This window comes from Mytilus edulis, chromosome 7 (assembly GCF_963676685.1).
Source record: "Mytilus edulis chromosome 7, xbMytEdul2.2, whole genome shotgun sequence".
Lineage (NCBI taxonomy): Eukaryota > Metazoa > Mollusca > Bivalvia > Mytilida > Mytilidae > Mytilus > Mytilus edulis.
Genome location: NC_092350.1, coordinates 33,001,539 through 33,016,703, shown reverse-complemented (window position 1 = coordinate 33,016,703; position 15,165 = coordinate 33,001,539). Strand labels below are relative to the sequence as shown.

The following is a 15,165-nucleotide window of genomic DNA, read 5'->3' as shown; positions in this document are numbered from 1 at the left end:
GTTTTAGTTGACTGTCAGTAGTACGTGTTGACTTAGTATGAACATGTAATAGTATGAATGGACTGGTTTCCCTGTAAAGAAAACTGAGTATGTGTTCTATATAGTACAATAGTTATGCGACACAAATCAGACAAATGTTCACTACTACAAGGATCAAAGGTGAGGTCTGACTGACCTGCCCATAGTAAATGTAATTGATTTGGTATATTGTCCCATACATGAATATATATGGTTTAGGGGTGGGGATCTCGAGGGTTTTCAAGTTCTCAAACAGGAAGTGGTAGAGTGACCCCAGGGACTTCCCCTATATTTCATTTGATTTGTTATATTGTTCCATACATGAATATATATGGTTTAGGGGTGGGGATCTCGAGGGTTTTCAAGTTCTCAAACAGGAAGGGGTAGGATGACCCCAGGGACTTCCCCTATATTTCATTTGATTTGTTATATTGTCCCATACATGAATATATATGGTTTAGGGGTGGGGATCTCATCAGTTTCCAAGTTCTCAAACAGGAGGGGGTAGGGGGACTCCATCTATGTTTCATTTAATTAGTTATATTGACCCATACATGAATATATATTGTTTAGGGGTGGGGATCTCGACCGTTTCGTAAGTTCCCAAACAGGAGGGGGGTGGGTCACCCCATGGACTCCCCTTATATTTCATTTGATTAGTTATATATATAGTCCCATACATGAATGTATATGGTTGAGAGGTGGGGATCTCATCCGTTTCAAAGTTATCAAACATGAGGGGGTAGAGTGGCCTAAAGGACGCCACCTATATATCATATGATTTGCCTACATTCAGGTAGTTATTTGTGAAAATAAAGTAAGAATCTTCCAGCTACTTTAACTGACCCTTCAAAATTGAGAAAAAAATACCCCTTCAAAATTGCAGTAATATGTTTACACTTTAAAAGCATCTTACATGCATAATCAACATTTATCACTGATAAAGAAAATTTATACTGGGACCAGGAACATATATATTGTTAGATATACTGTTCCCAGCTGTCACATTGTATTGGATTTTGACATTAAAATTTGTCAAAAGTAATTTTGAGTTTCTGTTTAAAATATTTTCTGCTTTTTCTTTCTTTTACATACATGTATATCTTTTGTTTTTCAATTCTAGTGTTTATATTCATTTACCATGCATAGATGTATTTTGTCACCTGCCTGGATTCGCTAAAAACCCGGAATTACCCTTATCCGCTTCCGGAATCGGACTCGAAATTGTAATTGTCTTTTCACGGCAGCCATTGTCATTGTGTTCCAATGTTGTTTTTGTCAGTCAGATACGATTTTACTCGTATTAACACATTTTTTGTCGGCGATTTTCTGTATATATCTAACGATTAAACAAAATTGACATCGCTGTCATGAATAATTATGATTAAATAAGTTTTGAGGTCGTTTATTTGGAGACTTTGGCGAAAAGGTTTGCAAAGCTATTTTTTATTTTCTTTCAAGTGGAACTGAGACTACTATAGCTGTGATATAGTTGTCTCAGAGTGGAAGGCCCGTCGGGCGTGGCTACTAACCAAGTCCAAAGTGGAAGGTCGCGGACCTCGGACCACCGCTAATTTGAACCCCTGCCTCCAAATTGAAAAGATACGAATTTCGTCTTCTAATTTGAAATTGCCGCCAACAGCATGAACAGTAATAGACTACTGACGTAGTTGTACTACGTATTGACGACAAACAATATTCCTACGACTTTTGCCATTTGGGAAATATAAACTACTAGTCTTAAAAGATTTTCGGCGATTAAATGTTTCGTACAATTGTTTTTTGACATCTTAGCCAAAAGCACAGGCGATAATAAACTACATAAGAATTCCGAATGAGCACTACTTCCTATGTGCAACTTCAAAAGTTTTGGGTGATCGACGATCATTTAAGGTTTTTCTAGTCATATTTTTTGTAATCCAGAATTAACAATGATTAAAAGTATTGAAAAAGTGTTCAATTAGTTATATATAACATAGTAGCCAGCTAGATAATAACAATGGCAAGTATTTCAGCATTTATTGGGTAGACCACAAATCTAGGGTGCTCGCATAATGCAGATTAACTGCATAAAAATGTAGGTATTTCAAAGTTAGCTCTAATTATACTTCAAAATAGTTGGCCCAAATCAACTGAATACATTTATGATCATTGTCAGAAGGCTCTTACAGAGCGATTTGTTTCTCAAGTTGGGGGTCTCAACGTATACAGGTGATAATTTCGTCTCGGCAGTAACTAACTGTTACTCTGAGTGCTTACCCCCTCCTCATCGTATGGAGGTTACATATCTGAAATACATTGGTATAATGATTACCCTCATACATTTTTACCCAATAGTGAATTCATTAGCATGGCTTATAAATTTAAAAGAGGGACGAAAGATACCAAAGGGACAGTCAAACTCATAAATCTAAAACAAACTGACAACGCCATGGCTAAAAATGAAAAAGACAAACAGAAAAACAATAGTACACATGACACAACATAGAAAACTAAAGAATAAACAACACGAACCCCACCAAAAACTAGGGGTGATCTCAGGTGCTCCGGAAGGGTAAGCAGATCCTGCTCCACATGTGGCACCCGTCGTGTTGCTTATGTGATTACAAATCCGGTAAATAGTCTAATTCGGTAGGTCACATTCATGAAAGGGAAGGGGATTGTAGTTACGACGTAAGGAACATATCCGATATCATTTGTGAAACGGTTATTCCATAACGGTCAACCAACTCGTGATGGCGTCCGTAAAATTTACGAAGGGATGATTTCAACTTCACCATTTGGAACTCTTGGTTTAATAGCTGCCTTGTGAGCAGTAACCCTCTAAAGTCTACTCCAACAGAGTTATCAGAGAAGAATGATAAAATCGCCAAATTTTACGGTCACCACCACGAATTGGTTAATGAATACGATATATGTCTCAGCACTGACAGTCTATACTAACTAGTATAAAAAGTCCCTGGTCTCAGTCTTAACAAATCTTCAGATGACTTCGAAGTTGTCTCATCAGTAATTTTACAGACTGTGTTCCATTTCGTGTAATCTGCTTTAACAAGAGTATACACTGAAATGACTCGAGATTAACTGAATTGTTTGAATGTGTTTCATAAAAGGAAGTTAAAATAATATTGAACTATTTACCAATGAACCATGTATAGAGATCAAATGTTTGCGACTCTTGTCAAACATGTCTGAAAACAATTTTTAGTGATTGCCCTTGTACCTTGGATAGAAAAAAATATGTGCAATGCGGGGGACATAGGGACTTGTCCTTTTTATTATGGTCCCTGCGCAGGGTACAATAAGGAGCTGCACCATGAGCCAATGAAACACACGAAGCCCTGTATCTTAAATGTCTTCATGCTGTGAACGATTTTGTATCATTACACAGATGCCCCATGCGCACTGGCATTTTCTATGCTCAATGGTCCGTCAAATTGGGGTAAATTCTCTTAATTGGCATTTTACAAAGTTTCAAGTCGATTGGACTTCAACATCATCAAAACTTTTAACCTGGAGCAGGACAGACGAACGCATAGATCTAAAGTGCATGGGGCATAACAAATAGAAACTTACTAATTCTTTTAAGAAGAGTGCACACGCTGAAATGTCTCACCTTCTTTGCCAACTATTGATATTATGTAAATAGAATTTTAAAGGCTTTACTACTACTATCACATAAACTTAACAAGATCCAAGAAAATAAGGTCAAGGTCAGATACACCAATTTGAAATACATCTAAACTTTAAAAACTTAACATTGATCAATTAACCAAAACAAAAATGAACCCTGCCAGACAGACATATGAAAAAGATGTACGATTGCCAATGAGACAACTCTCCACCAGAGACCAAAATGACACAGAAATTAACAACTATAGGTCACCGTACGGCCTTCAACAATGAGCAAAGCCCATACCACATAGTCAGCTATAAAAGGCCCCGAAATGACAATGTACACCTTACAATCATTACATGCTTTAAATATAGTTGACCATTTGCATACATAGTATCAAAGAAACAAACTTAACCAGGAAAACTAAAGATTGACCAATAAGCAATGAAAATGAGGTCAGTCAGATAATAATTGCCAGAAAGACATATACACCTTACACCGAATATAGTCAGTGGCGGATCCAGAACTTTTCCTAAGGGGGGGGGGGGGGGGGGGGGGCCGTTCCAGTCATACTTCAGCGATTCCCTATATAATCAACCAATTTTTTCCAACGAAAGCCCCCCCCCTGGATCCGCCTATGATAGTTGACCTATAGATTGCTTAAAGTAGACCAAAAAACAAAAAGCTCGAAGCAATGAACCTTAAAATGAGGTTAAGGTAAAATAAAATGCTAAGCTGGGATCAGCCCGATAGACCACAGATGTCGACCATGAACAGTTGCGGCAAGTTTTGACAAATATTCAAGCTCGATACGGTCTAAATTTTGATCGTGATTAAATTCAGACATGGTCACCTTACAATCATTCGACACACCAAATAAAGTAGACCTATATATTGCTTATAGTATCCCAGATGCGGACTTTACCATCAAAACTCAACCTTATTCACTGATCGACGAAATGAGGTCAAAGTAAGTGAAAACTGTTGGATTGGCACAAGTACCTTGCAAGGTAAGCAGATACAAAATATAGTTATCCTAATACTCATAATAAGAGAGAAATTAACATTACAAAAAAATGTTTCTTCTTTGTAGTTATTGTACCATGAAAATGAGGTCGTAGGACGATTGACATTTAACTGACAGAAACTTCGTAACATTATAAGGCATCTATATACAAAGTATGAAGCATGCAGGTCTTCCACTTTCTAAAATAGAAAGCTTTTAAGAAGCCAATGACACAGCAGTATCACTATCCTTGTTTTAAGCTTTCTGCTACTAAAGTCGAAGGCTCTACAATAAAATCTGACAACTTATTTATGGAAATAAAAGTGAGCAGGAGTCAACGTGTCATGAAAATGGGTGAAAGTGTTTTTAAGTTGTCTGAAGTGATGACAACAGTATACCATACATAATCTGTCCTGTCCCATTATTGTGTATAAAAACTAATTTTTTTATAGTATTATTTGTATCCAGCATTCTTGAAATAGCAAAATAACCATTTTTTCTACAATCATAATTATGTCATCTAGTTGGTGGTGGAAAGCTGAAATGTCGCCTTCTTTACGCACTATTGATATTATGTAAATATAACAAAGCCTTCACTGTTCCTTATGTTGTAGCTACAATCCCCTTCCCTTTCATGAATGTGACCTACCGAATTAGACAATTTACCATATCTGTTATAACATAAGCAACACGACGGGTGCCACATGTGGAGCAGGATCTGCTTACCCTTCCGGAGCACCCCTAGTTTTTTTGTGGGGTTCATGTAGCTTGTTCTTTAGTTTTCTATGTTGTGTCATGTGTTCTGTTGTTTGTCTTTTTTATTATCGATTTATGAGTTTGACTGTCCCTCTGGTATCTTTCGTCTCCTTGGCAATCATTCCCCATTGTCTAATCTATATATTTTTTTAGGTATTCTGTTTGATTGGGATTTTATATCAAAGCATTTTCAACTGGAGTAACAGTTGTTTTAGAGGACACTTTTCTATGCATTTTTCAAGTCTCTCTCCCAAGCTAATGGAAAGATTTAGAAGGTTTTTTGCTTAAATAGTTAACTTAAAGTTGATGCAGATACATGTTGTGGATTCTAATCATACCTAATGTTCATGTGTGAGGAATGTGTAAATTGATATTAGACCTTTAGAAAGAGAACTATCTGGGTGGGAACTTCTGTATCGACAAGTGTAAGTACAAAACTAGTTAACAATTACATACCCAGAAAATGTGTCTGAACTCAAGTAACAATCAAGGTCAATCAATTAGGGAACTTAAAACCAAAGCAAACAGAGTTTTTTTTCATGTCCTCTTTAAATCATTTGTTATGGTTTCCAAAATCAATTCCAGTCTACAGAATGAATTTAGGCTGTTGATATACAGCTGTATAAACAAGACAATATGAAAATAGACAGTGAACCCAATAAAGTCTGTAGTTATTTTTATTGACACTTATGCCACTAGGACACATGTTCCACCAACAGAGTTTATTTTCTTTTCTGCCTCTCGACTGAAGAATCTGGCTTTGACTATCATTGGCTGTTTTGGTAAATGTCCTTTTCCAAGAACTTTGTAGTATCCCTGTAAAAAGAAAATGTTTATGATTAATCTTAATTTTGCTGACATCTGTTCCTAATTATAGACAACTGTCTACAACCATTTTTGATAACACTATTGTATTTTAAGCCTTTGTAAAAGTGAATTTGACTGTCATAAATACCAGTTTGAATAGCACTGCTACACAAAGCTATGTAATCTCAATTTGCAAGGTAAAACGTAGCAAGTTAAAGCTTAAAATACAATAAAGTTATGCCCTTATTTATTACTCTATTACCTAACAATGGTAGAAACTATTTTGATTGTAATAAAAACCAATATTATCGCTATTTTGTGCATTTTTCCTTTGATCTTTTTTTGTGATATTTTTCATATCATGCTAATCACTTGAGATGGGAAATTATCTCTAGAAACTAAGGAGCCACGTGGAGTTGCTAATAAAATTGACAGGAAATTGACAACATCGTCATAGGTAAAACAACGATAAACGGATTATCATTGGTCATCTCCACTGGATTGCCTTTCTCACTTTCTCCGTGACCAGCTTAAGCGAGAAAAGCAATCTTATTGAGATAACCAATGATAATCTATAATTCTCTATTGTACAATAACAATTGTAACAGAATCATTGATAAGAATCTAGAGAATTATTTCAACTTGATCTTTTATATTTAGATTCTTATCAAGAATCTTAAACCAATTCTCAAGAACATACCCTTATTCTGCACACAGACATCACTTGACAGCAGTGAATACTGGTACAGTGTCTACTTTTCTTGCATACTTACAGCTCTGACTACATCAATGACTGGTGCCTTGTCTTTTTTGTCTTTATACACTTGTCTGGTTTGTTCTGATACTAGACTCCATAATCTTTCTATGTTAACAGCAGGACAGTGGAACTTATTTAAGGTCTTGTGGTAGTATCTCATACCTACTTTACCGAAGTAACCAGGATGGCTGTCAAATAATATTGAATATCATATATCATAATTGGTTAAATTATACATGAACACTTTAAATTAGCTTTTTTATGTTTACATAATATTAATGTTGCTGTAACTCTACTCCTAAACATCTTATGAATTTTCAAAAAACATGATGCTGTAAAAATGATTGCTAACGCAAACAGTTAAAATTGGCACGGTAGATTTTAATAAACTTTACAAATAAACCAGACAAGATTGAATAACGCACACTGGCCCTTTCAAAACATATTCATTATGTTAAGAATTTGACCTTTGCCACTAAAAAATCTAAAAAGTTGTCTGACCAAATGAATATTTGTCTGCCATTTTAAGTCCGACAAAGTTTGGGACACTCTGACCTAATAATCATTGACCAATACTTACTATTTATCAAAGTTGATTCTATGATGATGCTGACCACCAGCATTACCACGACCACCAGGATGCTTCCTGTGTTTGCCTAAAAAGAAAATAAATCTTTACACACTTTTCTATGTGTTTACCAACCATGCCAATGTGCCCGAGACGCAATTCATGTAACATGTAGCCTAAACTTCATTTTTCTCTACAAAGTACATTTCATATGAATATATTATTACAGGGCCAAAATGATTTGTTTCTTAAATCTCTTTTAATTTGGAACTTCAATTTTGGCTTTGAAAGCTCAAGTTTTCTTTGTGCAATGCAAGATTTGACAATTAATTACAGTTTCTATGCTTTCTGTATTTCCCAAGTTTTATTGTTTAACACTGGTGTGGGTATATATTCTACAGCAGAGATGCAAACATTTTTTTTCCACCTTCAAACATTGGGGCCTACATGTACAGGGTACCAAGTTTTGCCAGACCTATATTTTCACTCAAAATAATCTATGTTTGTAATATGAAAAATAAACCAACACCCCCCCCCCCCCCCCCTCCTTTTTTTCTCCATTTTACACATCTCTAGATGTAGAGTATTAAAGTATTATCAGTTTCACCCTAAGAAATTGTTAATTTTTCATGAATAAATATTAGCAGTTAATCAAAATGAAATTTAACCGTTTCCTGTTAAGGGGTTTCCCGAATTTTTCAGCCAAAAAGCACATGGCTTTCAACAAAGCATTCAATTTGTGATCATGGGTTACACCTAAATTAATTTAATATAGATATTCAACTTAAGGTACAGTCAAGCAATGTTTTTACTTTTTTCTGGATTAAAACTAATTTGAAAGAAAAGTTAAATAATCTTTGACATCAAAACAACAGACGATCTGAAATATATTTTAAATATTCAATGACCCATATATTTTTTTAACTCTGCTACGGATAGCAAAGTTACATCATTTTTTCAAACCAATGGTGTGTATTCTCTGTTACAACTAATCAACTGCGTTTCATATAAATATTTCAATAAATTAACGATGTCAAACATACGATTTCAAAACAGAATATTTCATACTGCCAAAGGTTTAATTTTTATTTTTTAAGGAAGGATATTTGGAAGTTGTGTCAGGCTATAACATTTATCATTAAAACAGTTTGAACTCCCAATTTCTAATACATGTATGTAATCAAAGTTTTGAATGTTGTTCTATCTAATCATGCAATGTGGTTGTAAAATCAAAATTTTATGAACAAAATACTCTGTCAGGATTGACAGGGAATTAAGTTTTGGCTGACCCAAGCAGACTAAAATGTTGAGTCAGTGTTGCCGGCCATCAGGTACTGCACAGCAACAAGTTTTGTCTGATCTGCATAAATTCTACCCCTTAGGTCCGACGATTAGTCGCATCTCTGCTATAGATATTAATGTCTTGTTCAACTAATTATTAGTCCATATATTCTTCAACCATTCTTTCCTTAGAATGTTTTTTCCCTGTGTCCTGATCAAGATGAAATTTACAAATGAACCTTAAAATGGGAAGGTTGTGATTTACTGAACTACGTATGCATGTAGTTTCATTCTTTTTTATGTGCATTCCATCAAGAAGGACACTAGGTCAATTTGTGAATTATTAATTGTATTTGTGGTTAATGTTTAACTTGTCGATTGTGTAAATACTATGTCAAGTTATATAAATTTGTTCAGCCTGTTTCAAACCATCAATCAGGACAATATGGGAACATCTAATAAAGAAGATGTGGTATGATTGCCAATTAGACAACTATCCACAAAAGACAAAATGACACAGACATTAAAAACAATATGGTGATCTCAAATTGACTTTTTTAGGGATCTAATTTGCATTGGATCATTTGTAATTGTTGTCAATTAGATAAAGATATACATGTACACTTCAAAGAGAAGAAAATCAGTGTAAGCATCATTCTACAATTTAAACTTGTAACAAATAAACATACCAATACGACCATGTCCATGACTGACATGACCTCTCAGCTTCCTGGTCTTCTTATCTTTTGTTGTCTGAAAAAGAATGGTAATTATAAAAGATATAGTTATAAATGAATAAGCCCTCCACAAATTTCCTCGGGGGGGCCACTTGCTATATAATTAGTGGTAGGGATGAGCCGCTGGAATAGGTCACTTTTTCATGCTCTATGATATATGAAAAGGGTGAGAAATTCAGATGAAATATATCAATAGGTTGATATTATCACTTGCTTGATTATATCATAAGTATCTGAAACTAATCAGATGTCCGTATTTATTCTTGATGCGGTTAAACCACAGTCGTAAATGCATCAGTTATTTGTCAAACCAATTAAATTCTATTTATTCTGATGTGGTATTTCCACTGATGCCAGTGATAGATGCAATAAATCCAACTATTTTGACATTTGCACCTAATTATCATTCAAAGGTTTATATACATAAAACATGATAACAATTATTTAAAGAAATTCCATTGTGACAGCGTCCTTTACGAGGGAACGGCAATGAAACTGTTTCTCAGTTTTTAATTAATATTTAAACATGTTAAAATCAGTGAAGGTGTTACGCTCTGGGGTGATATTACATTTATCTGACCATAGATACCATCTATGATCTAACCAAATGTCTTTTATATGTATTGTATTTTGGAATTGAAACATCTTTATAATGAAAGATGTAAAATGGGCAATAAGAAAAAAGTGTTTAAGATATATGACGAATTCATTGGAAAAGAAGGTGATTTTATTGCGACTATTTTGCTTCTTAACAAGAACGTAATGATGAGCGGTGAAAATATTGAAATATATCTATAGGTCTGTTTTTTGTTAATTAATATATGACAAGGTATATATTTTTGATTAACAAAATATATGAAAAGGGTGGGGTACTTGATGTCTCAGCTGCTCACCCCTACCAAAAAAAGTTTAAAGTGGCCCCCCCGAGCAAATTTCATAAATTATCAGGTATGAGGTTAGTAATGCCCTTTAACATCAGGCGTCAAATGGCCCTTTTCGGCTATCGTTAGCATCAAATTGGTTAAAATTTAATCATAGTTGGTCAAAATATCCTTATCGTGATTCATCAGGTTTGTAAATATGGTTAGTTATTTTGATTTTTTTTTTTAACCCGATTTATCAAAATTAGTTGATTTATTTATCGTGTAACAGAAAGCTTTCATTTCATCGTCATGCACAATAAATTGTCTTATAATATAGACTCTCCTTATCTGTAGATAGTTGATCTTTTAACCTTATGATTTGTTTAATAAATAACTTAAATATTATTTTCAGGTCACATTTATAACAATAAAATACATTTTTGGGGTGTTCAGTGGTGAAAAGACCTATTGTGTGTTAACTGGCTTGTGATAGTGAAACAGAACTCAGTAGTTGGGACTACTTGCATAAATTTATAGACCACTTGGCCATCCAGGCCCCAGGGACTATCATGGCCATGTTCAAGGCATCTATATATACAATCTAATCAATCTAATAATAAAGTTGAAACAGTTTCAATCAAGCCTGCTTAATATCTAGACTTGCATTTAGAAATTGACAATGACGGTTGGTATATATATATTCTGTACAATAAACTATTTCAGCTTGGGAAATAATTATAAACGGCGGTCTCTAAATATATGAATAACCGTATATAATTAGTAATTGTAGTATCGCCAATTAATATATATTCCACTGCATTGAACGGACCTAGTTAACCTAAACTGAACACCAAATAGATTGTTTCAAAAAACACATTTATATTTCCCTTTAACATGTATAAGAGGATAAAAATTGTGACAGGAAACAGCATACACTTTTGATTGTGTTATAAAAATACTTTTACGCATAAAATTGCGAAGGTGAAGGCAAGATGACTTCGGATTAGAAAAAGACAGAATAGAAAATAGCCCACCATGTTGACAATATTTTACGGAAAGACCGGAAGCGGAAATGAGATAATAAATATGGCTCTTGACGGTATAGGAAGTGAATAGTAAATTTAAAGCATAAACATGTAAAAATCCACATAATAAGATAGTTTCTTGTGCGTCTGTTGAAATAAGAATATAGGTATGCTATACATTGACATGTTAAACAAAGATTTTTGTCAGCATTTTTTACAAAATGAGCAAATGGGTATCTTCTTCTAGTCCGGAATTCAGTTATCTATGGTTAGTTTTTCCAGTTTACTACATATTGTTTGTGACTAACAAAGACTGTCAATGTAACATTTCTGTGGTGGCATATTGCAGAAAGTAGTAGCTGAGGAAGATTTTATCCCAACATTCCCAATCAGCATGCATATCATTAGATAATTAATTAATAAATTTACATTGTCTTATTTCCATATATATATATATATGTTTCCAAGCTATATATAAATATATGACGTATATTAATATAGATAAATGTAGTAATTGCATATTTATACATAACTGACAGTCCTTTACTTTTAACACTACGTTCATCTCTTTAAGATATGAATATATATATAAGAGGGTGGTAAAATTATGGGGGTATCTTTATGACGAATAACAGTTAAAAATTATTGCCAAATGACGTTAACGGTAATTTTTGCTGCATGACGATAAAATGTACACTTTCTTTCAGACCATAAAAAAAATCGGCTGATTTCGACAAATCATGTTTATTTTTTCCTATCAACATGATAAATGACGGTAACGATAATTATTTGAAACCTGTGACGAATCATGATATGGAAATTTTGATGAATCACGGTAAACCAATTTGCCGCTAACGGTAGTTGAAAATGACAGTTTGACGCCTGAAGTAAAGGGCATAATTACTAGCCTCATATAAAACAAAGAAGATGTGGTATGGTGCAAATGAGACAACTCTCCACAAGAGAACAAAATGACACAAAAATTAGCAACTATAGGTCACTGTACAACCTTCAACAATGAGAAATGCCCATACCACATAGTCAGCTATGTAAGGTCGTATATATGTATTGAAATTCAATACCTAATGCAGAAAACTATTAAAGGAATGTCTTTTTTTTCCAGATGCAAGATATAAAGATTTGTTGAGGAAAATGAAAAAGAAAAGAGAAATTATGCAAAAATATTCAATATGGGATTTTTTTCTAAAAGCAAACATTATCAAATATGTCTGAATATGTGAACCCCAAAACAAGTGTACGTCAATTGAAAGCTGGTCAGATGGAAAACATTCGTAAAAGATTTGAAAATACTGGAGAAGGTACTAACCCAAAACCTCCAATTAGTCCAAAGAAAATTCCTAGACCAGTATCAGATGCTGTGTCAAATTCTAGCAATGTAAGCCCTAATAGGACCTTCCCAAAACCTCCATTGACATCACAAAATGGGAGTGATAATGACAAGGGAGAATTGACATTAATGCGTGAACAAATTTTACATAAACGTAGACCAAGTAGTGAATCTCCAGCAATCAGTAAATTAGTTCAGAATTTTAGTGAGGGTAATACACAGCCTACTGGAAAGTTAAAAACTGTACATTCAGACAATGATATTGCCTCTGAAGTATTGCGACGAAATCCTGTATCAAGGTTCACTCCCTCGCGGCCAGTTTCTGTTGCAGAAAGAACAAAAAGGTTTGAAAGCATAGACAATTCTGAGGATACCTTTGTTACAGGTCAGTCTACAGTTTCCTCATTACGACCACCTACTATTGCTAGAACAAGATCACAACGTATTAGTTCTTCATCTGAGGGCACAGAAGATGACCATAATGTTGTTAAACGAACACCTACTGCAAGACCCAGATCACGACCAGTTAGCTCTGAGGTTGATTCTAAAGATATAAAACCAACACCACCAATTAAACCTCGTTCGCGACCTCCCAGTCAAGCTCAGGACGAAGATAATGAATATGGTGCTGTTTGGGAGTCTGGGCCAACAGGTCCAAATCCACCTCCTGTTAAACCCCCACGGACAGGTGCTCATGATGATTATATGAAACTAAAAGATTTGAACATACAAGACAAACAAATATCTCAGGAAAAATTTAAAGTAAAACATCATTATGAAACCGTTCCAGATGATTTTATTCCAAATACAGTAACACCAGTTTATAAAAAAATTAACAAATCTGAGGAAGAAAATATAAATAGTGTTTCAAAACAAGCTCTGAGGCCAAACAGACCCCCACCTCCTAGAGACAAATCAGACACTGTGGCAACTGGTACCCCTCAAAAATCAAATTCATTTTGTAAGAGGGAAAAGCCAGAAGTACCGAAACGACCATCAGGAGAAACACTCACTGGTAATGTATCACCTCTGTATGAGGAACTTGATTCAGTAAGAAATTCTAAGTTTGATCTGAATAAAATCAAACATTGGGATCGACCTGATGATAACTTATCTGAAGGAAGTGGCAGCTTGAAAAGAAGTTATAGTGCTGAATGTTTGCGGAGAGATAACTTTTTTGATGATCCTATCTATGTTGATCCTATCAAGGTCAACTTCCGAGATGACACAGAATGTGATGTTTATGTTGATCCATCAGGTTATGCTGTACCCTATAGACACAACATGCACAAACGACTTCAACAAACAGCTTCTACTCCGGCAGTAAGTTTTTATTGATTTTGTATACAGCTTGACACATTGTAAATCCAACATATTTTTAATGCTTTGATAGATGTATAATTTTAGAATAATGCCTATATATGTACAAGCACAAATATAATTTTTTTTGTACATGGAAAAAAAACACTAGTTTTCAATGTTGCTTTATATCATTGTATATTAGTTGCAATATCATATTGTAAGTCTGTAACTTTAATTTTTAAGGACATGAAGTAAATAGAGCACTTAAAATGAATCATATGTATGTGCACATTATAAACTTGAGGCATTACACAATGAAGTGCATAAAATGTTAAAACTTGTAGTTTGGACAAACCTGTAAACTAAGAAAATTTTAACATGTTTAAAATTTCAATAAGAGAAAAATTTAGTTTCAGTTCTGGAAATCGAATTCTTCATTAAAGTTGCTAATATTACTGGTACATGTATTAGTAAAATTTGGCAGTTCGTTATGTCATAAACATGTTTAAATTGACATAATTTTCCAAAAATGGGCATTAACGTTTAGTTTTGGATCAAATTAGATTTTAGGCTATAACCACTAAAGATGATGATTATTTTAAAATCATTGCCAATATATATATGTCATGTATGTTAAACTAGTACTAGAATCTTCACCATTTGTTCACTATACATCATGTACATGTATACATCTATAATACTAAAATTACGAGGTCTAATTTGTCAGCCGTCATCGGGTAAAAACGACAAATCAAAGAATACAACTCTATATAAAACTAATATAGGACAATGGTGTAGATTAAAAATTACATCACTCCAGACCCTTTTGTTTTCCACTTAATTAATATTGCCAATAATTAACAAGTTCCGGGTCAAATCCGATACCGATACCAATAGTATATTCACCTGTTAGCTATTACCTTATCTGTACGTTCCGCATTTGACAGGCGCACCACCAAACGGTGTATTTAGGATTTTGCTATATACACGGGTCATAATCAAAGAGCTGACACTACTAAATTCTATCATTGTCAAATTGTTCCCTATTGTAGTTTTATTCAGCAATCAGCAAGACTTTCTA

The 15,165-nt window shown here is 34.1% G+C and overlaps 2 protein-coding genes across 8 annotated transcripts in view; one reads left to right on the top strand and one right to left on the bottom strand.

Annotated features, from left to right (window-relative positions):
- Positions 1-6,057: 6,057 nt before the first annotated feature.
- LOC139481281 (large ribosomal subunit protein uL15-like) lies at positions 6,058-11,500 on the bottom strand. Its single transcript, XM_071264467.1, has 5 exons — positions 11,444-11,500; positions 9,499-9,562; positions 7,541-7,616; positions 6,977-7,148; positions 6,058-6,212 (listed from the first exon to the last, which is right to left on the bottom strand). The coding sequence occupies exons 1-5, from the start codon at positions 11,444-11,446 to the stop codon at positions 6,084-6,086; spliced, it is 444 nt and encodes a 147-aa protein (XP_071120568.1). The 5' UTR covers positions 11,447-11,500; the 3' UTR covers positions 6,058-6,083.
- The window catches only part of LOC139481279 (DENN domain-containing protein 2C-like), a gene marked incomplete at its 3' end in the record, with an annotated part of 29,758 nt that continues 26,078 nt past the window's right edge, over positions 11,486-15,165 (top strand). For 6 of the 7 annotated variants that reach the window (XM_071264465.1, XM_071264462.1, XM_071264464.1 and 3 more), the window contains 2 exon segments: positions 11,492-11,601; positions 12,558-14,105. In XM_071264465.1, coding sequence (XP_071120566.1) covers positions 12,660-14,105 — 1,446 coding nt within the window. 7 annotated transcript variants of the gene reach the window in all.